At 36.8% G+C, this 24,667-nt stretch overlaps 2 protein-coding genes across 19 annotated transcripts in view; one reads left to right on the top strand and one right to left on the bottom strand.

Annotated features, from left to right (window-relative positions):
- DOP1A (DOP1 leucine zipper like protein A) overlaps positions 1–21,042 on the top strand; it is a 106,871-nt gene extending 85,829 nt beyond the window's left edge. For 9 of the 15 annotated variants that reach the window (XM_073022620.1, XM_073022622.1, XM_073022618.1 and 6 more), the window contains 14 exons: positions 1,311–1,415; positions 4,171–4,237; positions 4,455–4,599; positions 4,832–4,911; positions 6,042–6,151; positions 6,426–6,575; positions 6,718–6,779; positions 8,481–8,633; positions 9,690–9,826; positions 11,119–11,174; positions 12,376–12,540; positions 15,368–15,497; positions 17,240–17,299; positions 20,433–21,042. In XM_073022620.1, coding sequence (XP_072878721.1) covers positions 1,311–1,415; positions 4,171–4,237; positions 4,455–4,599; positions 4,832–4,911; positions 6,042–6,151; positions 6,426–6,575; positions 6,718–6,779; positions 8,481–8,633; positions 9,690–9,826; positions 11,119–11,174; positions 12,376–12,540; positions 15,368–15,497; positions 17,240–17,299; positions 20,433–20,738 — 1,726 coding nt within the window. In that variant the 3' untranslated portion in view covers positions 20,739–21,042. Of the gene's footprint in view, positions 1–1,310; positions 1,416–4,170; positions 4,238–4,454; positions 4,600–4,831; positions 4,912–6,041; positions 6,152–6,425; positions 6,576–6,717; positions 6,780–8,480; positions 8,634–9,689; positions 9,827–11,118; positions 11,175–12,375; positions 12,541–15,367; positions 15,498–17,239; positions 17,300–20,432 lie in introns of those variants that run through there. The other 6 variants (XM_038002206.2, XM_038002205.2, XM_073022621.1 and 3 more) reach the window with 4 other exon arrangements.
- PGM3 (phosphoglucomutase 3) overlaps positions 17,459–24,667 on the bottom strand; it is a 28,854-nt gene continuing 21,645 nt past the window's right edge. For 3 of the 4 annotated variants that reach the window (XM_008006454.3, XM_008006455.3, XM_008006458.3), the window contains exons 11-13: positions 24,437–24,559; positions 22,849–23,022; positions 17,459–21,879 (exon numbers count right to left, since the gene is read on the bottom strand). In XM_008006454.3, the coding sequence (XP_008004645.1) occupies positions 21,790–21,879; positions 22,849–23,022; positions 24,437–24,559 (387 nt within the window). In that variant the 3' untranslated portion in view covers positions 17,459–21,789. The remainder of the gene's footprint in view (positions 21,880–22,848; positions 23,023–24,436; positions 24,560–24,667) is intronic. The other variant, XM_038002208.2, reaches the window with a different exon arrangement.

Raw genomic sequence — 24,667 nt, 5'->3', positions numbered from 1 at the left:
CTACAAACCTAAAGACCTAAGGATATTGACGATTCCTAGATAGTAAAACACTGAATTGTGATAAAATCATTTAAACATAAATGAAAAGCTGAACCTACTCGAAACTATGCATATTGCAACTGAATCCATTATTTTGATATAGGTGAACATACAGTAATTCATTCTGCTTTTTTAATGTTAGGAATGATTACATGAAATGTCTTCTTATTTTGCATTTTGCATTTAACTGACCTGTGAACAGAAGTTATGATTTGAGTTTTATAACTTCTTACTCAAGAACCTGACTCTTCATCCTCCTTTATAATTCCATTTTATTCACCAAACTCAGCCTCCATTTGTATTCTATGACTAGCATTATAAGATCAGGCTACTGAGTGTATTTAAACTGGTTGTGACCTAGAGCAAGAACTACCTAAAATCTGAACTTACATACAGAGAAGTGTTAGGGTTAGGGTCAGACTGAAACAAAGATAGTCTTCATTAGTTTTACAGGGCAAAGACTAATGTTCAGTTGACAGCCTTCCATAACATGAGGTAGAGACTTAAAAGGTGAAGGAAAAAGAACTAAGAGGGAAATGGAGAGACGAGGCTAGGGAGTGGGTGACTGTGATATCAGTAGTTAAACTGAGAATTACTGCAGTCGTATTTTACTTTTGAGATCCCATGTGACAAATGGGATTTCAACAGAAAAATGTCTAGATTAAGAAACTGCAGGCTAGGCGTGTTGGCTCTCGCCTGTAATCCCAGCACTTTGGGAGGCCGAGGCGGACGGATCACAAAGTCAGGAGATCAAGAGCATACTGGCCAGCGTGGTAAAACCCCGTCTCTACTAAAAATACAAAAATTAGCTGGGCGTGGCGGTGCACGCCTGTGGTCCCAGCTACTCAGGAGGCTGAGACAGAAGCGAATTGCTTGAACTGGGGAGGTGGAGACTGCAGTGAGCTGAGATCATGCCACTGTACTCCAGCCTGGGCAACAGAGCAAGACTCCATCTCAAGAAAAAGAAAAAGAAAAATTGCACTGGGGCCAGATGCAGTGGTTCACGCCCGTAATCCCAACACTAAAGCTTGATCCCAGGAGTTTGAGACCAGCCTGGGCAACATGGTGAAATTCCATCTCTATTTAAAAAAAAAAGAAGAAGAAATTGCATTGATATTTTAACTGTGTTGGTTTACTAATTAATGTTAGTAAAAATTAAGTTTTTCGGAATTTTGTTCTATCATTGTCTATAAAAATTTAGAGAATGTTCCACAAACTATTAGAAAACTATAGTTTATTGTGGCTTTTGTGTAAACTGTATTATCTTGCAGAATTCCAGTGCCCAATTTAGTGGATAGCTGGGCGTCACTGTTGATACTTCTGAAAGACTCTATACAACTGAGTCTTCCAGCTCCAGGGCAGTTTCTTATACTTGGGTAAGCAATTTCACTTAAATATATTATTTCAAATAAAAGGATAATGTTAATTGTCCTAGTTGCCAAGAATTAATAACAGATGTTTTAGGTGACAGTGATCTCTCTGCCTTCTCATAGTATTCTTGAGATGCAAAACTAGATGTATAAGGCCTGTTTAAGAAAAATAAAGTGGGAGGCAGGGTGAGAGGACGAAACAGTCTATGTTTATACATATACACAATGTAAGTACACTAACATAAAACTGTTACAACAGTAGCTGTTCTGTGGTGGTGGAGAGTGTGGGATGGAAAGGGGAGGGGGTGATGTAGCATGGCTGAAGGGGAACTTCATAGAGGAGGGACACCTGAGCTGGGCCCCAAACCTAAACAGGCTGGGAAAATTTTTCTCTCTGTGTCTTAGAGTTTCCTGCTTTATCTTAATGATTTATATGATTATTTGATAAATGTTAGTCACCCATGACTGCAAGTACTGGAATGTCATAGACAGTCTCAGTTTTTTGCTTGCCATTATTCTTGATTCCTAATAGGTCCCCAGTAAATACCTGATAAGTGGATAGAGGTGGTGGGCACAGAAAGCCTTTGTGAAACAGGAATGGGAAGGGTATTCTGGGGCAAAGTACATTCTCTGGTTTGGTAATAGAGCAAGGCACAGGCAGTGGTATAGTGGAAAATAAGGCTGGGTGAAAAGGGAGATGGGAGCTAGATGGGGCAGGATCTTGAATTTTATTTTAAAGAATATGGTCTTGAAAGGGAGTTGGAGAGGTTGCAGGTTTTTGAGGAGAGACACGATTGGCATGTTAGTAGTAGGCTAGATCAGAGGGGAAAGAGGCTAGACTAGGAATTCTGTTTCAAGTGGGAAGTGTGGGGATGGTTTCAACTATTGATGGGATTGAAAGAACAGGATGAAGAAGGAGAAGAGGGCAGCAAAGGAGATAGAAAGGGAAGTATCAAAAAGTTAGAAGAAAACCAGGCATTTAATTGTTCCAGAACCAAAGGGAGGTTAAGAGGGCATGGTTAACACCTTCAGAGAGGTTAAGGAAGGTGAGGAATAATAAAAGGCTATGTTTGTTGACAATCTGGACAGGCATCCTGATTATCTAATCACCAATGATCTGATGATTTAGGAGAGAGGGTTTGTAGAGGTAGAAGCACAGATGTGTTAACAGCAAATGCTTAGTGTGGGAAAGTAAATGTTGATTGTTCTTTGAGGATATTCGATCATGAAAAGAAAGAAAGAAGCCACGTGCGGTGGCTCATGCCTGCAATTCCAGCACGTTGGGATGCTGAAGCAAGAGGGTTGCTTGAGCCTGGGAGTTCAAGACCAGCCTAGGCAACATAGGGAGACCTTGTCTCTACAAAACATTTAAAAATTAGCCAGGCGTGGTCACACGTGCCTGTAGTCCCAGCTACACAGGAGTTGTCATAAGGTTCAGAGAGGGAATGTATGTACAGTTGTTGGAATCATCACTAATAACACTGCTGGCTAATTTCATCAAAAAATTAAGTTCATTTGTTATGATCTGTAGCTGTTCCCCTCCAATATTTTACTGTTTCCTCACATGCCTTTTCTTCCTTTCAGAATGAAGGATCCTCTTCTTTTTCAACATGTGCATATTCTGAATGTTAAAACTAAAAGTTGGAAGTTGAACATTTTCAGTTATACTAGAAACTCAATTCCCTTTTAAAATTTGTCAATTTACCTTTTTGCCAACCATTGTACTGATCCTCTAAAATTACCTGATTAAAAAATAGAAGTTGATGAAGGTTGCTCTTTAGTTTCATTTTACATATTAGTTTGGAAGTAATTGTGCATATATTTTATCTTTTAAAAAATCATGTCAGAGTGAATATTGAGTAGACTCTTAGCAAATAATGAAAATGGAAATTTTTTTCTTCATGGACTATTTTTAATGTGTTATGGTAAGAAATCGTTTCTAGGTTACAATTTAGGATTTTTTAAACTTTTCTGTTTATATATAAAACACATATCGAAAAATATACAAATAGTACACAACTCTACAAATGCAAAGTTTGTAAAAAGCAGGCATACCACTATATCATTACAAACCTAAATTAAGAAACAAAACACCGTATGTCCCTCCGCACCTCTCCCAGTTACTATTCTTTTCTTTCCCCAAATGTAACCACTAGTCTAACACCAAAGATGGATTTCGCCTTGTTTTTGAACTATAAGTATATATAAATATTTTGTGTCTGGCTTCTTTTGTTCAACATAATGTTTATGAGATTCATTCATGTAATTATAATATCTGTAATTTATTTTCATTGTTGTTTAGTGTTTGAGCATTCTGCAATTTGTTTTTCTTTGATATGGGATCTTGCCATCTTGCCAGGTTTCCCAGGCCAGAGTGCAGTGGTTATTCACAGCATGATCATAGCACACTGCAGCCTTGGCCTCAAGCAATTATCGTGCCTTAGCCTACCAAGTAGCTGGAACTACAGGCATGCACCACCATGCCTGGCCGCATTCCACAATTTATCTTTTCTGCCCTTGCTGGACATTTGGGTTCCTTCCACTTTAGGGCTCTTACAAATAATACTGCTTTGAGCATCCTTATACAGTGTCTTTTAATGAATATGTTTATGAATTTCAGTTGAGTCATAGGATATATACATATATTAAATATTTAAAATGGAAATCAAGAGCATTAAGCCACTTATGGTGAGAAATTAGATCACATTAGTTTCTTTTAGACTGATATTTCCCATTTCTGTTTTCTCTTTGTCCCTTTTAGGGTTCTGAATGAGTTTATTATGAAAAACCCTAGTTTGGAAAATAAAAAAGACCAAAGAGACCTTCAGGTAAGGCAGTCTGAGTTAGGAGCTGTTGTCAAAAGTGTTTCTCAGTGCACTCAATTTGAAAATGAAAGAGTCAAGATAAACTGAAGTTTCTGTCAACTCTGAACATTCTATGGGAATCAGTAATGTCTATTGTAAAATATCTATAATCAGAAATATAAACTACAGAAGTTCATAACTAGTGTGCATGTGTGTACATATGTAGTTCTTATTTTTTTAGGATGTAACTCACAAAATAGTGGATGCAATTGGTGTAATTGCTGGTTCTTCTCTGGAACAAACAACGTGGCTGCGACGAAATCTTGAAGTTAAGCCTTCTCCCAAAATAATGGTAGATGGAACCAATTTGGAATCTGATGTTGAAGGTATTCATTTAGGTTTATTATCTGTAAGCAGGCATATATTTACTAAGAAATCATTTTGCCTAGCACTATAAGTACCACAAATTTATCCCTTTTCTCGTGTATATCAAATAACTTTTTTTCAGTGGGAATTATATATACACGCACATACATACGCGTATATATACACACACACACACATAAACTTTGTTTTCAGTGGGAACTAGCCATATCTTTAATTTTCTCTTATTTATAGATATGTTATCACCTGCAATGGAAACCGCAAACATAACTCCTTCTGTATATAGTGTCCATGCATTGACATTACTCTCTGAGGTAAATATTAAGCTTTTTCACATGAACTCTCAAGTAGACTGTTTCATTATTAAAAATTAGCAAGTAATTTTTATAGAGAAATTTATAATTTGAGAAACTATTTTGTGCTTCTAGAAATCACTATATAGAATTAACAAATACAAAGTTCTGGCCTTTTATGTATTTGGATTATTTAGTTTGCCAAACGTTAGTGATAAATTTAGATATTGCTCCCCTTCTCCATGTCCTTTTTTTTTTTTTTTTTTTTTTTTTTTTTGAGATGAAGTTTCACTCTTGTTGCCCAGGCTGGAGTCAAGTGGTGTGATCTCGGCTCACTGCAACCTCCGCCTCCCAGGCTCAAGCTATTCTCCTCCCTCAGCCTCCTAAGTAGTTGAGACTACGGGTGTGCACCACCACACCCAGCTAATTTTTGTATTTTTAGGAGAGACAGGGTTTCACCAAGTTGGCCAGGCTGGTCTCGAACTCCTGACCTCAGGTGATCTGCCCACCTCGGCTTCCTAAAGTGCTGAGGTTACAGGCATGAGCCACCGCGCCCAGCATGGGGAGAAGTGAAGGTGATCTAAAGCCTGCCACTATAATGTATTTTACAATTTACCAAACATTTCTATGTACATTGTCTGACAGGCTCTTTTTTATATCCTATTATACACGTGCCATTTTGTTTCCTCTTTGCAGATGTGGATAGTGACCTTTACAAGATCCGAACGATAGGACTATGGCCAAATAGCTGTTAATTGACAGTTTTGGAATTTGAACAGTCCAGTTAAATTGTTTGGTTTTTTTTTCTAAACTACATTTTAGCTGAGTTAGGGATAAAAGAATACTGTAGTTTCTAGTACTAAATTCACTGTTTACTCACTGTCACAGAAGGTTCTTGAACTCTTTTCTTTTTTGTACTTCCCTATCTCAGTTGGAAATGGCAAGATTTGCCCGTATTTATATCCTATAGTAACAATGTACAAAAAACCAGATGGTGGAAAAACTTATTAACATAAAAATGATTCAGGAAGATTTAATTTTAGATTTTTCTAATTTTAAGTAGTCTAGGTTTTCTAACAAACTGAAAATCAGTACCTTGGGATGACGTCAGTTTCACCTCATGTGTTACTCTTCATTTTTTGTTTTTATAGGTTTTGGCTCATCTTTTGGATATGGTTTTCTATAGTGATGAAAAGGAGCGGGTTATTCCTTTACTTGTAAATATTATGCATTATGTTGTGCCCTACCTCAGAAATCACAGGTACTATTATTATTTAAATAGTTTTTTTAATTAATTCATCGCCTGCTAGAAACAAGTTCTGTTCCCTTATTGCCATTTCTAGAATTATTACAAAATGACATTTTTACCTTGAATTATAATTATTTTTTAAAAATGCATATAATATTTTTCTTATGGTGCTTTTTATTTCATATTTTCATGTCACTGTCTTAGGCAAATGTGAACATTTATGTATAACTTGATAGGATGATTAAAGTTAGGACATATAGGTTAAGGTGGTTTTTCTTCCTTGTAGTGCACATAATGCCCCTAGTTATCGAGCTTGTGTCCAGCTGCTCAGCAGTCTTAGTGGGTATCAGTACACACGGAGAGCTTGGAAAAAAGAAGCTTTTGACCTCTTTATGGATCCCAGTTTCTTTCAGATGGATGCCTCTTGTGTTAATCAGTAAGTTGTCCTCTTGTTTGTATTCAGTATGATAATGCACCTCACAGTCTGTTGACATCAGCTACTCCCCTGGAAAGTTAGAATACTGTTCTTTAACAGTAACAACATAATCTTAATTACATGTAATCCTTATCTCTTTCAGTTGGAGAGCAATTATGGACAATCTGATGACACATGATAAAACAACATTTAGAGATTTGATGAGTGAGTATTATGGAATGACAATCCAAGTTCTTTCCTGTACATGATTCCTTCTTTCTGTTTACTTTTACTCTTTTCTGGAGACTAGGAGACTACTGAATGAGCTCTTTGTCAAGGGTCGGTGGGGATATATGCTCTAGAGAAAGCACACTACTTTCTATATGCTATGGGAATATAATCTTAAAATTTACAGAGGACAACTTAAGTGATAATAAGTAAAACTATTTGTCCTTTTGCAGCTACTAGTGGAAGGAAGGGGCCATGTCTAATTATTTCCTCATCACACAGCATCATACCCAGCACATAATAGCACTCAATAAATAATTATTCAGTGAATGAAAAACTGACAGATGGTGAAGTGAAAAAGGCAGGCAGTTGAATCCACCTTATCAGACAAGTCACTTTAAATATCTGGGGCTCTGTTTATTTCATCTGAAGGAAGAAAGAGGGGTGCCAAGAAGGGCAGAATCACCCCCCACCCCCTCTTTCTACTCTTATCTTGATTCGTTTTATAGTTTAGGATTCCATTTAGAATTTCATCTGAAAAAAAGAGTTTTAAAAAACGTTTGAAAGTTATCAAACTTAAATAGCAGTGACATTGTATGATTCTGTAGTATTTTTTAACAAATTCTTTAGCCAAAGCTACAGTTTTCTCATTTGGAAAAAGGGCAGAATATCTGTTTTATCTTCATAGGATTGTTTTAAGGTTCAGATTTATCCATTCAACAAATGTTTATTAAAAGACAACAGTGGGCCCCTCATTGCACTAACCTTAATCAAATTTTAAAAGTTGTGAAGGAAATAGGGCAATGTGTGATGGATTTTAAATAACAGCTAAACAGCTCATATACAAGGTAAAACTAAAGAAGCCAACCATGAGAAGGCCTAGGGTCAAAATATTCCAGAAATAGGGAACAAAAATTACAAAGGTTGGCTGGGTGCAGTGGCTCACACCTGTAATCCTAGCACTTTGACAGGCCAAGGCAGTAGAATTGTTTGAGGCCAGGAGTTTGAGACCAACCTGGACAAAATAGCAAGACCCCAGCTCTACAAAAAAAAATTTTTAATTGGCCAAATGTGGTATGTACCTGTAGTCTTAGCTACTCAGGAGGCAGGAGGATTGCTTGAGCCCAGATGGTTGAGGCTGCAGTGAGCCATGATTGTGCCCACTGCACTTCAGCCTGGGTGACAGAGCAAGATACCATCTCGAAGAAAAATACAAATAAATTGCAAAAGTCTTGGGATGCAAGCACACTTGGTGCATTGAGGGAATGACAAACAAGACAATGTGGCTACAACAGAATGAGTCGAGGGTGAGTAATGACTTGAGGAAGGAGAGGTACGTAGGCAAGGCTATACCAGAAAGTATTTTTTAAAGTAACAAGAAGGATTTAAGCAGATGGCCTCAAATATTAAAGGGTTTCCTCAGGGTTTTATATAAATGGTATTATTAGTGGTTTTACCCTTGAAAACCTACAGTTCTAAATTTTCCCCTCTCCATCAAAACTCCTACCATTTTGGTCCTCTGGCTTACGTATGCTGGATCTGTTTGCCAACCTGTCTGCCCCAGAGAGGGGCATCAAGTTTTGTACCCCAAGCTCCTCTCAGTTTTGGATGTCATAGAGCATATAGCTATTTTTTAAAACAACAGAATAATCTTTCTTCAAATGACAGTGTCACAGTCTCTTTCACTTGCTTTTTCAGCACGCGTAGCAGTGGCTCAAAGCAGTTCACTTAATCTCTTTGCAAACCGTGATGTGGAGCTAGAACAGAGAGCCATGCTTCTTAAAAGATTAGCATTTGCTATTTTTAGCAGTGAAATTGACCAGTACCAGAAATATCTTCCAGATATACAAGGTAAAAAATGAAAAACCCTTTGTCTTCTCTAACTATAGGATTTTGGTTCCTTAGAAAATACTTCTCTAAATTCTAAGTTGGGGTAAGATATATCAAGTGTAGATCAATTGGGAATTAGAAATTTTCCTACTGAAACAACGAAAATTATCAATGCCAGCATCTAAAATAAATCATCACTGAGTTGTAGGACTTGCCTAAATGTGGTCTCTATTTTATTGTTTAGTTCAAATTTCTTAGGAATTCATGTTTGAAGATGAGGTATAAGATGATTTTGCTGCAGGCAGGCATGTTAGCATGTTCTCCTTGTGGACAAGAATTTGTGTACTCTGAAAAGACCAAAATATAAGGTAAAGCCAGGAAATTGTGGCTAGAAGTAACACCTGGAGATCTGTAATTTGGGGACTGCAAGGGGGATTATGTAATATTTTCGGTAACTTCATTAAGCGGGTTTGGTGACCTTCTGTGTCCAGAAGGTTATCAGTACACACATCATCACCCTGTACCACCAAATAGCTCCACAATGAGGATTTATCCAGAACAGAATTATTTGCTGCTCGAGTCAGCGTACTCTAAAGCCTCTAGCCTTAGGAGCCAACATGGGAACATGATAGTTGTCACTCTCTAGGGAGAATTTTCTTTTCTCCCAGAAGACAAATGATTCCTAATTTCAGATATACAAAATGTACACTATTTGTCCCTATAATTTTTTTTTTGTTTAAGTTGACTAGATCAGTGCTACTTAAAGTATGGTCCATGGACCAGTAACCAGTGTGTTATCCCATCCATAAGTACAAAAATTTAGAGTAAACATTTTAAACTTTGATTTGCTATTTGACAGAATCTGCTTAATAAGAAAATGACATTTGTATTCTATGTATCTTTGTTTAATTGGAGTTTTCTTATTCATTATTTTATGAAAATATCTCCAACAGTTTGGAATTTTGTTTAAGTTTATCCTTTACTACAGATAGTTTGAGAGTACTGGACCAGATGATATAGAAAGTTTTATGTGATAAAGATTATTTAGTTACTGAAAATGCTCTGCATTTCTTTCAGAGAGATTGGTTGAGAGTCTCCGTTTGCCACAGGTGCCAACTCTCCATTCTCAAGTGTTCCTGTTTTTCAGAGTATTACTTTTAAGAATGTCTCCCCAACATCTTACCTCACTCTGGCCTACCATGATTACAGAACTTGTGAGTTAATTTTAATTCAGTCAGGTTATAAATCTAAATGATAAAACAGTGATTAGTTTCCATGTGCTTACTAGACACAACAAATATTGGGAGAGAATTGAGCTGTAGTTAAACCAGTTACTGATACTTTTTTACAGTTGAAAATAGTAAAACAAGTCCGATTCCATTTCCATACAGCTTAAATTTACAAATAGGCAACACAGATGGATGGCCAGCTCCTTGTGAATGATTACTTTCTTGGATCTGGTTTAGTGTTTAGTCTGTACTACACTACATTTTTAACTCTGTCAAGGCCTACCGTCCTGACAATAGCAGCTGGACCTATTTACAATAGCTGTAGCAATACCTCTAGTGATAGAGATGGCCAACTGGATTTAACTGCTCTGACATATGACATATACTCACTCTTGAAGTGCAGCACCTACCCCAGTTAAACTTGCTTCAGAGAGACTTTCACAGGGATTTTGTAACCTATCAAACAGTAAAACCTTCTCAGGTCCCAACTATACCCTTCTGTTCCCCTCCTCAAACCATACCCAGTCATCCTCATCCTCATCTTCATCAGAATGATTTGGGGAGTTAGGAAAGAGGAATGGGTAAAGAAAGGAAAAGGAATCTCTCTCTCTGAAAATCTAGCTTTATAGTTTCCCTGCAAATATAATTGCTTTAATATTTCTTTTATTTTTCCTTTTTTTTTTTTTTTTTTTTTTTTTTTTTGAGATGGAGTCTCGCTCTGTCGCCCAGGCTGGAGTGCAGTGGCGCGATCTCAGGTCACTGCAAGCTCCGCCTCCTGGGTTCAGGCCATTCTCCTGCCTCAGCCTCCCAAGTAGGTGGGACTACAGGTGCCTGCCACCATGCCCAGCTAATTTTGTTTTGTATTTTTAGTAGAGATGGGGTTTCAGAGTGTTAGCCAGGATGGTCTCGATCTCCTGACCTTGTGATCCGCCCACCACAGCCTCCCAAAGTGCTGGGATTACAGGCATGAGCCACCACACCTGGCCTATTTTTCCTTTTTTAATAACTGTAACTCTGTTCCATAATCACTAAAAACAAAAGCTCGCCTTCATCTCACTGGATTTCACCAAATGATTAGCAAGCAATTTCACCAAAATTTAGCTCTATGTGGCTAAATTTGCAGTTTTACCTTCAGAAACTAACTATAATTTAAAAGATTCTGAAAACGTATTCTAAAATTTTTGTGTTAATGAAAATACAACTTCAAGATAACTTGAAAGAATTAAATATCCAGTTTAAACATTTAACATTTATTTCACTTATTTCACCATTTTCAGGTACAAGTATTTTTACTGATGGAGCAGGAACTCACTGCTGATGAAGATATTTCACGGTAATATGTAATTTAAATATATTCTTGTCCATTTTTTAATATCCTGAAATTATTCAGAATATTACTCAGCATCTAGGATAATATAGATAGTACTTTTTGAATACTTATTTATTATTATGTAATTGATTACATTTGGATATAATGTAATTTCACTTATTCCTTAAGCACTTTAGATTGGATTAAGCCATCAGCATTCATTGCCTTGGGCCTCTAGACACAAATTTAATTTAAAGCAGTACAGTATTGTTTCAGCTGCATGAGCCAGGCTGGTTTTGGTAAGTCAGATCTGGTCTCTGAAATATTGCAATATATAGCCAACTCTGTTATGGTAGGTAACCTGGAACCAGGCTATCCATATGTGCAGATCTTCCAGATGGTCCCAATTTAATGCACTTTTACTCTTTTTAATAGAGGCAGTTTATTAATGTATGACTAAATATAATTTTTTATTTACACAAATTTGTAGATTGAAAAGTTCCTTTAAGACCAAGTTTCTTGAATATATTTTCTTCTTCAGTAGTAGATTTATAAAAAGGATCTCCTGTACTAATAACTGTTTATTATTGTAGAGAACTTTCTCATCTTTGCAGAAACTGAGTAAAGAGGTTTCTTGCTTTCACGGTTTTTATATTTCTTAAATGTAATATAAGTTATGTACTACTTTTTTTTTAGACAGGGCCTCACTCTTTTCACCCAGGCTGGAATGCAGTGGTGTGATCCTGGCTCATTGCAGCCTTGACCTCCCAGGCTGAGGTGATTCTCCCACCTCAGCCTCCCGAGCAGCTGAGACCACAGGTGTGTGCCACCATGCCTGGCTAGTGTTGTTTTTTTTTTTTTTTTTTTTTGGTTTTTTGTTTGTTTGTTTTTTGTATTTTTTGTAGAGACAGGGTTTCATCATGTTGCCCAGGCTGGTCTCAAACTCCTCGGCTCAAAACGTTCCACCCACCTTGGGGTCCCAAAATGCTGGGATTACAGGCATAAGCCACTGCACCCAGTCTATGTACTGTTTTTACATTCTTAAAGAAGAAAAGTGAATTTTTGATTTGAAAATGGTGACATTTCATCATGACCTTGCTTAGCAATTACTGGCACATTTATCTCAGGATGATTATGAAAAACATTAGCTGGCACTTTTAGATATTTCTAGGAATTCCTGTGAGTAAATGGGTCCAGCTGCTGACAGTCTGTCTCCTGCTTACAGGACTTCAGGGCCCTCTGTGGCTGGTCTGGAGACAACGTACACAGGAGGTAATGGCTTCTCTACTTCATATAACAGCCAGCGGTGGTTAAACCTCTATCTCTCTGCTTGCAAATTTTTGGATTTGGCTCTCGCATTGCCCTCTGAAAACCTTCCTCAGTTTCAGATGTAAGTAAAAGCAAGGATATTAAATGGATATTTTTGAAAGTGCATTTGCTTTGGTCACTGACATCTATGACTAATTAAAAAGATTTTTGTGTAAGTTGAAGTATTCATAATTTTTACTAAAATGTAATTATTTTGGCACAGCACAGTTATTGGAAGTAAATGGTCAATGTGGATATATTAACAGACTATTCAGTCAACAGAGTGAGTACCTCCAGATGTGAGACAATGGGGTAGATAACTCACATGCTTCAAGAGTCCAGGGAAGGAGACATACTGATACTATGGTAGCTCATGTATAAGACACACTGAGGCCACATAGCAGAGATCCCTACTAGCTCTGAAGGTCAGAGAAGGCCCTCAGGGGAGTCTTAACCTGAGGTGGTGAAGAATGACAGCTGGGAGAGTGAAGGAAGATAGAGGCAGCTGCAGACGTGATACGTCTGAAGTGTGGAGAGATCAGTATTGCTGGAGCAGAATATTGAGAAGAAGCTGGAAAGGGACTAAACCATGTAAGACCTTGTAAGCTGTGTTAGAGAACTTGGACAGCTAAGGAAAGAAGTGATGTTATTAGGCTTGAATTTTAGAACGCTTATTTTGGCTATGTAGTGTGGAGAATGGACTGGAGATGGGCAAGACTAGAATGAAGGAGGCAGTTTTATCTTAGATGATAATGAATTGAACTGAAAGAAATAGGGGAAAAGTTGATAAAAGTTAATGCTCACAGTGCCTTCTTAAGTGGCAAAAATATTTATGGTTTTTCATATATAAATTTTAAAAATAATGGGCAATCTATGTAACATCAAAATGTAGTTAAGGTAGTATGAGAATTTATCCACGAGATCAAATACGTATTAATTTATAATATTGTGTCTTATTTTTCTTCTGGAATGGAAATAATAGGATAAAGAGTATGCTACTGAGCTTTTTCTGTATTTTATTTGGACATGCTCCAAAATTTGCTATTTTACAAGCTTACTTTTCATTAAATTTAATGGTAAGAACTAGAAATTACTTTTTTAGAGTCTTCTAGTTCCTTTAATTTTCTCTTCTACTTGAAAACCATATATATCTACTTGTTGATGAATTTCAGTTGTTGGGTATCTGTTACACAGATGTTACTCCTAAGGAATTCCAGAAAAGAATACTAAACAGAATTGTAGGAAAGTGGCCAATATTAACCAAGACACTTACCTTCACAAAAGTGATTACTATTCTCAGGTGCTTTTGGAGGGACATTAAATAGTATGCTCATGATACTGACTTTTTATCTTCCATGACAAGAACCAAAATAAGTTTATCCTCTTTACTTGTCAAGATGTTACTACAAAAGGGAAGGAAACATGCCATTATATTAATTAGTTTTTTTAAAAACTTGTATCTTTCAAAAAATAAAAATCTTTAAAGTAGAAAATGTGAAGATTTTCATAATTATCTTGAAAGAGTAATATCTTACCATGATCCATATTTGGAAAGTTCAAAGTATTTCATAAGTTTCCTATATATAAATTTAAAAGTATCCATGTAACTATAAAGTTTGAGAGAGAGCAATGAATTGGCAAAAGATATTTTCAGTGTATATGACAAAAGTCTAAAATGCATAATATATAAAAATAATCTGGTAGAAAAATGGGCCAATGAGCAACACAGTTAATAATTTATAGGATGGTTTCTAAACATAGGAAAAGCTGCTCAGTTGTTCTCCTGAGTTTCCAATTAAAATTATGGATAACCATCAGAATGGTAAAGATCTGAAAGTTGCTTTCCTTTTACTTTTAGTAACAGAAGCATTCTTATTCTTGTTGGAAGTATACACTGATATTGTCCAATTGTTAGAGGTTATATTTACCAAAATTTAAAATATACATTCTCTTTAAGCCTATAATTCTGCTACATCCGAGGATTTATCCTGCCTCTATATTCTCAGATGTGCACAAAAATAAATAAGCATTACATAAGGGTATCCATCATGGCACTTTGTAAGTGCAAGAAATTGGACAATCTAGGACATTGGCTTTGGTGTACTACTATGTTGCTGTTAAAAAGAATGAAGTTTTATATGATGCAGAATTATCTCCAAGATATGAAATTAATATCAAATATATATATATACTACATGTATAACTAAATCAAAACAGGCAGCGATCATGTTTTTTAAAGGAGAGGGTTGTGTGGATATGTACTCTTTTGGGCATAAACTCTCGGGAAGGACTGACGAAGCTGACAATATTGATGGATCCTATGCAGGCAGGGGAGACTGCCTTTCTTTGGTATGCCCATTTATACGGTCTGAATGTTTCCCGTGGTCGGATATTACTTAGGAAAGACAAAATTGTAAAAATTCAACAGAAGTGCAAAGAAAGCCCTACTTTTCTTAAATTCGTTCAGTTTTTTATTCCTTTACTGTGCAACTAGGGAACATTTGACCTAGTTGAAAAATATGTTGAAAAATCAAGTCTTTGTCACACTGTTATGTTACAGTACAGAGATAAGCTAAATGAAAACATGTTCCTTTTAAGAACCTTTTGCCTATTCGCTAATAAGGAAACAAACATTTGTTGAGTACTTGCTTTGTGCTCATGAAAAAAGTAATGATGACTACAAGTTTCGTATTTATTCCTTACAACCTTATGAGGTAGTAGTATCTTTATTTACTGATGAAGGCTCAGAGAGGTTAAGAAACATACCCGAAGTGACAAGGTTACGAGTGGCACATCTGGCATTTGAATTTTTATAAGCAGTGGGGTCATGATCTACTACATTATGCCACCGAATCTTAGATGGCACAAAGTCTGTCTTTCTGATGCTGATGTCATTATTCTATACATAGGTACCGATGGGCCTTTATTCCAGAAGCCTCAGATGATTCAGGTTTGGAAGTCAGAAGGCAGGGTATACATCAACGAGAATTTAAACCTTACGTGGTACGACTAGCAAAACTTCTTCGGAAAAGAGCAAAGGTATCGCATTCTTTTGTGATTGTTTTGTTTTACATCACTACATGTTGCATTAGTGAGGTATTTATTAAATACTTCCTGGGAAACTGAGAACGTTATCAAGTTGAGCTATTTTGAAAACAAGTCCCTGGTTTTAAGAATTAATGTCCCTAAGCCTCATATTTCCAGACATTAGAAAACATACTGCATGGATTTTAAAGGAATATGCGGTTATTCTTTTTTTCGAAGAGAAGAAAAAGGAAGGGTTTTGTACATTAGTAACATCTACCTTAAAATATTTTCCCCTCAAAAAAGAAAATAAAAACCTTGGAACCATACATGTGAGTACTTCAGACTGTAGTCCTGAACAGTCTTCATGTCAAAAACTTGAGAATGTAATATAATGTTCATCTTAACGCCATGATGAGAAACAAAAGTATGAGTTGATTGAGAAAAATGCAATACAAAAGGGATTTTTAGAACGTGTCAGAGTTGTTTCAACAGAACTAATCAATGGGTAAGAAGATTATACATTTTAAATTTGTAAAATATGAGTCAGATTTCATTGAAATCGAGCTAGAACCTCGCTCAGAATAAAGGAAATAATCATTAGCATTCATTCTGTTTATCTATATGAAATAAAATATATATGCTAAAATTCACTTTCTAAGTATTTTTCACTTTCTGATTATAACCTACATTCAGAAATGCATTCCTTATCCTGATCGAATACAGCTATATAACCGAATCTAAAGTTTCACAAAACAGTTCTTGCCCTTAACATGTGAGATATTTTCCTTTTTGTAGTTCACGGTGATGATGCTAAGTACAGATTGCCAGACCCCCCCCAACCTGCAGTTTTTAAAACAGTGCTCAAAATTAAACTGGCTCTGACTCATTAATATAAAGCATCTTCTTAGAGAAATTATTTAAGGGGAAAAGTGGGAATTTACTTAAAACATATTATACCATTAAAAAGTGTAGGAAAATAAAATGTGTAAAATATTGTGTCTTATATACTTTTTATCTTTCAGTATGCATCATGCTAATTTATTACAGATCTTTGCCCAAGAACCTACCAGCAATGAAACTGGTATGCTCGCCATTGGGCCTTTGTTATTAACCTTTTGTCAAATTTTCTTTTACATTCAACAAATTTCAAAATCAAATTGCACAATTTGGGAGTCAGCTAGGTTATTTGGTGAGATCTAGTATGCAGTGTGTGCTTTGAGTGCTCAGAAATTTTCCAGTCTTCTGGAGTCCTCCTAATCAGGCAGCAGCTTTTAAACTGAATTCCATTAACTACAGAAATGGAATGAAGAAAGTGATTAAAGAGATTTTGCTGGAAGGAATTTACATGAGAAACTTGACTTAAATTCCTAGTTGCTTCTGTAGGAGCTTAATAAAAGGACAGAGATGAGGATGTAAGCTGGGTCCTGAATTCAGGATAGGACTTTGGTACTTTTCACTTTGATATCTCAGAGTTTGGGCAAGTAATCATGACAAATCCAGAAGCAAATATGACCCCAGGCACATGTCCTTTTCTGTTATGCCTGCATTTCATTAGTAATGAGAATTTTTATAAGACCCCCCTCCTTTAAATAACAAATATGACAGTCTTTTGCCCAAAATTTGTCCCACAGAATAAAAAAACTATTTTGATTGAAAGGCATCTTCCCGTCCAAATCACCTTAAACAAGGTCTTCATGGCCAAGCATACTTTTCACTGGAACAAAGGCTGTGAGTTCTCCTCTTTCCTTCCACAGGACAAGGAGGAGGACTTTAAGACAGTGATTTTGGAGGGATTGGAGATGGCCAAGAATCAGGTGAGGGTGGCTGTTTCATGCTTATGATATGGCAGTAAAAGTTGCCAAATATTGAGACACAAACCCAGGTCTGAATGTCAACAAGTACAAGAGAGGTAAACAGGAAGGAAGTCTTTTTTCAAGCGTAGACTGGTGAAGTCAAAGGAGAAATCATTTGTATGGAAATGTTTGACTTTATTTAATATTGAGACAATACAGATAGTTCTCATTAAGAGCATCAGAAACTCTGAATCAAGTGTATTCTTCTTGGTCAAGAGCGTAGTAAGTCCTTCTCTTAAAGGCTCATCTTGGTAGGAATATAAACAAAAGGTTACCCCATAGTTCTCTTACATTTGGAAGTTTGCTATATAGAGGGTGCAAGGGTATTCATTTCCCTTCATGACAAAGTCATCTCTGTATGCCCTTTATTGCTGAATTGCAGTTTGATTTAGGGGATTAGAGGTGGTATGGTACCAGTAATTGAGTAATGGTGGAAATGTGAAAGTCAGTCACAGGACTCTCATTGGTGCCAGTGTCATAGTTAAGAAAGAAAGATAGTTTTATATATCCTATAATCTAGACTGGAACCTAAATAATTGCTAGGAAGCAAACTTAAGTGATAGCTGTTAAGTTTTTTGGTTTTTGACCAGAGATGATGAAGAAGTAGGTGATCTTTTCTTGGTTTGCTCCTGGACTCTTCCATTTTAACATATATTTTTAGTTTGGTGCAAAAGTAATTGCAGTTTGGGACCATGAATTTTAAATCATTATAACTAGGTTCAAACAAATCTTTATTAAAACAATATAGGAACCATTACAATCAACACATTTTTGCCAATGAGAAATGTTTGTTTATTCCTGTAGCATAACAACCCATGCTTCCAAATATGATGAACTCTTGGAAAGCATTTTCTGCATCCTGCTAGTTGTGGAAGCAGTTTCCCTGCAAAACGTTGCTGAGATGCCTAAAGAAGTGGTAGTTGGTTGGCAAGAGGTCAGGTGAATATGGCAGATGAGGCAAAACTTCATAGCCCAATTAGTTCAACTTTTGAAGCGTTGGTTGTGCGACATGTGGTCCACTGTTGTGATGGAAAAGAATTGGACCCTTTCTGGTGGTCAATGCCGGCTGCAGGCATTGCAGTTTTTGGGGCATCTCATTGATTTGCTGAGCATACTTATCAGATGTAATGGTTTCACCTGGATTCAGAAAGCTGTAGTGGATCAGACTGGCAGCAGACCACCAAACAATGACGATGACCATTTTTTGGTGCAAGTTTGGCTTCGGGAAGTGCTTTGGAGCTGCTTCTCAGTCCAGCCACTGTGCTGGTCATCACCTGTTTTCGTATAAAGTCCACCTTTTGGCACACGTCACAATCCGATCGAGAAATGGTTCATGATTGTTGCATAGAATAGAGAAGACACTTCAAAACGACGATTTTTAGTATTTTTTCACTCAGCTCATGAGGCACCCATTTCTTGAGCTTTTTCACTTTTCCAATTTGCTTCAAATGCCGAACGACCATAAAATGGTCAACGTTGAGTTCTTGGGCAACTCTTACAGTTATAAGAGGATTAGCTTCAATGATGCTCTCAATTGATCATTATCAATTTCCGATGGCTGGCCACTGCACTCCTCATCTTCAAGGCTCTAGTCTCCTTTGCAAAACTTCTTGAACCATCATGGCACTGTTTCAGCACTGTATGTTCGTCAGCAGTTCCTGGGCCAAATGCATTGTTGATGTTGTGTGTTGTCTCTGCTGCTTTATAACCTATTTTGAACTCAGAAAATCACTCAAATTTGATTTTTTGTCTAACATCATTTCCACGGTCTAAAATAAACAGCAAGTCAGTCATTAGCAAAAAAAAAAAGTGAGAAATGTGCTTAAAATGATGTATAACATAACCACATTTATTTAAGAATGTATTCCAATATAAAACTGCAAATTTCAACAGTGCAAAAACTGCAATTACGTTTGCACCAACCTAATTTCCTTTTTCAGGATTTTACTTTAAAATAAGCAACAAGCTTGAGAGCACATAGAAGAAAATAAGCTGGATTTTGTATCTGCTTGACCCACTAAGAAACTAGTGATACTAAATTATTAGGTAAACAATGAAAATTTCTGAGCAACATCTGATCTTAGAAGGCAAACTCCATTTGTTAATATGACAGATTGTAATTCTTCTTCCTAAGTCTTCATGATTTCTTTCTTCTGTCTAGTTCATTGCTTATTTTCATTATCTTTATTTAGTGTGGTATTGTATCTGTGATTCTGCCCAAGTTCAACCAACCTCAGTTCTCTCATATCTTTCTCTAGACAGAATGATGTCTGTAGCTATGTTTGTGTAATTCAGGTGGCTTCTCAAACTACCCTCTTAATACACAAATCATTTGTGTTTATATTTAGTTGGCAGAGTTTTCACATACCTTCTCATTTGACTTCTCTACTAAAAGGTAGTTTAGATTGTCCCATTTTATAAGTGAGGAACCTTTGTGTATCTTGCCCAAGGATGTCATTAAGTATGTCAGAGCCAGCACACTAAACCAATTCCTTTGACTCCAGGTCCAGCTTTCCTCCCTATGTTGTTTAGCACAACCCAGAAGGAGAGAGCAGTGTCTCTCCTGAGGGATACCTTCCTTTCTCTGTGATGCAGTATTGACAGTAATTATTCACTTTGGATACTGCTACCATCATGGCAAATTTAGGCTATCTAGATAAAAGGGAATTAACTATTTATAATAAAAGGATATAAAATGTATAGAGCACTTTGTTCCTTTTTTCTGTAGTCATTTTGTGACCTAGTCCTTGGTTACAGTAGTGAGGGTTCGGAAACCTGGGAGCTTTTTGAGTAAATACAAAGCACAACATAAAACTTTTATGTTTGACTCTATTCCTGTTCAAAGCGATTTCTGTTAACTAAGCTTATCTGTGCATTCTAGTTGGGAATTACTACTACAGTGTTAAGACTGCTCCATATAAAACTAAGAAATGGCAGTAAAAGGTCTCAGAAGCACCAAGGGTTTTGATCAGGTCAGGAGTAGAAACATAATGTCATTTCTATTCATTTCTTGACCAATTGCCAATGTTTATATCTTTTTAATTTTTCTAACCACACTGTCCGTTAATACCAGTTCACTTTTTGTTTTCTGCAGAAAAATCCAGAGGAAGACAACTCAGGGAGAACGTTGGGTTGGGAGCCAGGGCAATTGCTGCTCACCATCTGCACCGTGCGCAGCATGGAGCAGCTCCTGCCGTTCTTCAATGTGCTCAGTCAAGTCTTCAACAGCAAAGTCACAAGCCGATGTGGAGGACACTCAGGGAGTCCTATCCTCTACTCAAACGCCTTCCCTAATAAGGACATGAAACTGGAGAACCACAAACCATGTTCCAGCAAAGCCAGGCAAAAAATAGAAGAGATGGTAGAAAAAGATTTTCTGGAAGGGATGATAAAAACTTGAGCACCACCGGTGGTTCCATTTAACTTATATGTAAACGTAATTATTTAAAACATACACTGCTCTGCATTGTATAGTTTTTCCTTTTTTGTATGTAACAGAACACATTTCAGGTTGTATTTAATTTAAATATTTGTATATAAGAGCAAATGTCTGAATGTGGCCTGAATCAAGTTTAAATATTGTTGGCTCATACTGATTATGGTGCCTAAGAGAGCTATATATATACACACATGTAAAGTCCATTGTTTTTATTGTCCTGAGTTGTCTTAAACCTGCAAAATATACACTACCCATTTTTTTTTTCCATTGGTTTCAGGCTTGGTTTAATTAAGATTGGTTGGGGATTTTTCTCTTTTCCTTAGTAACCATGTTCTGGTATCAGTGTGGTGTTCCTTCTCCATCGGAGGCTGGAAAACTTATTATAATTAGTTTTTTTCCCACATACCTTCACCAAGAGCAGTGAAGAATAACTGAAGGCTGGACCATGCATCCTTATAAGTCTCAGTATGGAAGAGAGATGGACAACCCCCTCTTCACACCTCTGAGTTCCTGATGGCATTAGTCATATAGGTAAGTCATCTAATAATCTTTCTTAAAACTCTGCAATGGAAAAACTAGTTGTATAAAGTCTTCTCTGCCCTCTCCATTTGTATCAGCAATGGGGGATGCTGCAAAACATCATCTTGCTCATGTGATGGTGATGGCAAAGATATCACAAGGAGTTGGTAATAAGATTTAATTTTCCACTAGTCTGCATGAATTGTTCCCCACATAAAACTGTACAGTTAGTGACTGAATTGTATACTTAAGCCCCAGTATTTTACATTAGTGAGCCTGAAATTAGAGGTAAATTTCTTTAACAAGTGTAAGGCTTACCTATTCACAAAGAATTATTCTGGTAGTGTTTAAGAAAAACAGTGAGATCTAGAGACAATCCAGTACGCTGCATTGTAAACATTATGATTATAAATCTCTTAGTAGGGCCATTATTATTGACAGTTTTGTAAAGACTTGTAAAAAGTCCAGTTTCTCAAGATTATGAAAATTATCTTCAGAAACCTAGTTGGGGTCTTTCTCCAATTCCTCCAGCCAGCTGAAATACTGCCAGGCTCACTTCATGTGCAAGGTGATCTGCACTTTCCTGCAAATTACATTAAAAGAGATTAGATGAGAAAGACATAGCATGTGTCTAACATGGGCAAGACCATGTTACTTGGAATTCTGGGGAAGAGAGGGGTGATTCTTGATTTTGTTTCACTAACAAATTCCAATGAAAACCTTTTTTCATCTTTCAGTAACAAATTCCAAGGCCCTTAAATAAATGGAAAACAGATGAAATTCTTCTACAGGTAAGTTTTTAATCAATTCAGATTATAAAAATAGCTATCATTCCAAAACTGAAAAAAATTCAATAAAACCTTAGTCCACAATTGGCCTAACAGTAAGTAAGTATTACTGCCTCTGTTGCCATCTCCTCATCCATCACGGATACTCATTAGACTCTAAGACGGCTTAAGCTTCTGGAAGAAAGCTGCCACATGCCTCCCTCCTGATTCCCTATTCAGCTTAGGCTGCCGTGGCTCTGCAGATACTTTAAGGAGTATGTGAAGAGGCCAAATAATAAAAATCCAGACCACAGGGTCTTGAGCCCTATCAGGGAAACAGGCACCAGCGTAAAGCTGTCATTTAAAGGAAATATTTTGAAAAACAAATCAAGAGTTCAGAATGCTATCAGTTGACTTAGAAATGAACTATAAAGCTGGTTGTTTTCATAATGTCACAAGATTATATTTTTAAAAGAAAAGGATCATCTACCTTATAGTGCATAAACTAAGTATTTATTAGTTATTCCTGCCATGGTTAAAAATATGACACTTTCAGGAAGTCTAGAATAAGTCAAAAATATTTGGGGAAATAAACTGAGTGGGTCTAATTTTGTTCAATTTTATAATTACTGCTGGTGAAAATAATTTTGTAGCTTAATGTGAACCTAAAAGGCTCAACAAAATAAAGCCTAATCATCATACTGAGATTCTAAAAACTATTAAAATAGTTTGCCTCTGTATCACCTAATATTAGGCTCTTTTTCAATAGAACTATCCCAGCTTACTTGTGAGTCTGCTTCTGCATACACTCGGACGACATCTTCTGTACCAGAGGGCCGGACAAAAGCTCGGGAAAGCTTGTACTTCTTCACCAGGTCATTGATTGCCTCCTGTAATCCTGGGGGTGTAACTGCTTGTCTTTCGGCATTGGTAGTGCTAATAACTCTCCTGTCTGCAACCTAAGTGCAAGCGTTTCATATTTGTTACTATATTACACTTCCTTTCAGAAGCTTAACCTGTTAAACATAAATTCTACGAAAAGTGCCAGACTAAATATAAAATTACATTAAAATTTCTTATTTCTCCAAGATCAGGGTAATTAATTTCAACATTTGTACAACTCTTCTTTTTCTTCAATCTATAAAGAATTACCTTTGACAAAAAATATTTCCACAAATGCTTAGAGTTACCACTAAGATAATGGCCAGTAAATACGACATGACTTTAAGACCCATATCACACATAAAAACAGGATAAGTGGTAGCCCATTATATCAGAAGGCCGATAAGAATCTCTTAAAATATGCCAAAAATAATCAGAACAATCAACAGCCATTTCTGTGAACTGTGGCTTTAGTACCTCCAATTGTCTTTCACAAATTCTGTTGGTGAATGTGCAAACTGGCATAAACATGTACAGAAATCAGTGAGCAATTTATCTGAATTCTCTCCCTCAGGAAGTATTCTGTGAACTAAACATAATGCAGAGTAAGTACTTTCACTTGAAATGACAGGGGATCTGAGTTTTGCTTCAAAATAATGTTGGGGCCAGGCGCAGTGGCTCACACCTGTAATCCTAGCACTTTGGGAGGCAAGGGAAAAGGATTACTTGAGCTCAGGAGTTCGAGACCAGCCTGGGCAACACAGTGAGACCTCGTCTCTAAATAAAATACCCAAAAGAGTATTGGGAGGGGGTATGGAGAATGTATAGGGCAATAACTGAAATCTGCCTACACAAAGTTCATTATGTTGTTTCTCTACATTTATATCTGTTTTTAATTCTCCATAATAAAATCTCTTTAAAAATGTGATGCAGTCATTCATATTATTTATTATATAATAAAGTTGGAAACCAAATACTTCTCAAACAATAGAATGTTAAGTAAATGAACTTAGTTACTCTATAATTTTTTTCAGCTGTAAGATAATACCGTTAGATATCATAAGGCCTTTTTTTTGAGATGGCATCTTACTCTGTCGCCAGGCCGAAGTACAATGGCATGATCGGCTCACTGCAACCTCCACCTCCCGGGTTCAAGTGATTCTCCTGCCTCAGGCTCCTGAGTAGCTGGAACTACAGGTGTGTGCCATCACGCCCAGCTAATTTTTGTATTTTTAGTAGAGACAGGGTTTCACCATGTTGTCCAGGCTGGTCTCAATCCCTTGACCTCATGATCCGCCCACCTTGGCCTCCCAAAGTGCTGCGATTACAGGCATGAGCCACTGCGCCCGGCCCACAAGGCCTTATTTTCCGTGTATCGTGTGTGTACGTATAGAATGAAATAGGAAACATTTGTCAGTGAGACACAGAATTGGGATAATAGGTTTTACTTAGCTAATATTCAAAAAAGTTATTTTAAAGTTTCTCTCACACCTGAACTTTAAGTTGTCTGTTTGGAAGATCTGTATAGAGAGCATCCCACTGTTGCACAGTCAAGCCCTTCAGAGCCAAGATTGCCTCAATCACCAGCATGTCAGAAATAGCATCACCAGCTGCCTGCAAAATGGGGAAACAAATGGAAGAAACCACTTAACAAGCAAATCTTGGAAATGGATGTTTTTCTTAGAAAACCAATCACAGTACAGGTTGAACATCCTTAATCTG

This window comes from Chlorocebus sabaeus, chromosome 13 (assembly GCF_047675955.1).
Source record: "Chlorocebus sabaeus isolate Y175 chromosome 13, mChlSab1.0.hap1, whole genome shotgun sequence".
Classification (NCBI taxonomy): Eukaryota; Metazoa; Chordata; class Mammalia; order Primates; family Cercopithecidae; genus Chlorocebus; species Chlorocebus sabaeus.
The sequence above is the reverse complement of the archived record's forward strand: the minus strand, read 5'-3'. Positions and strand labels throughout refer to the sequence as shown.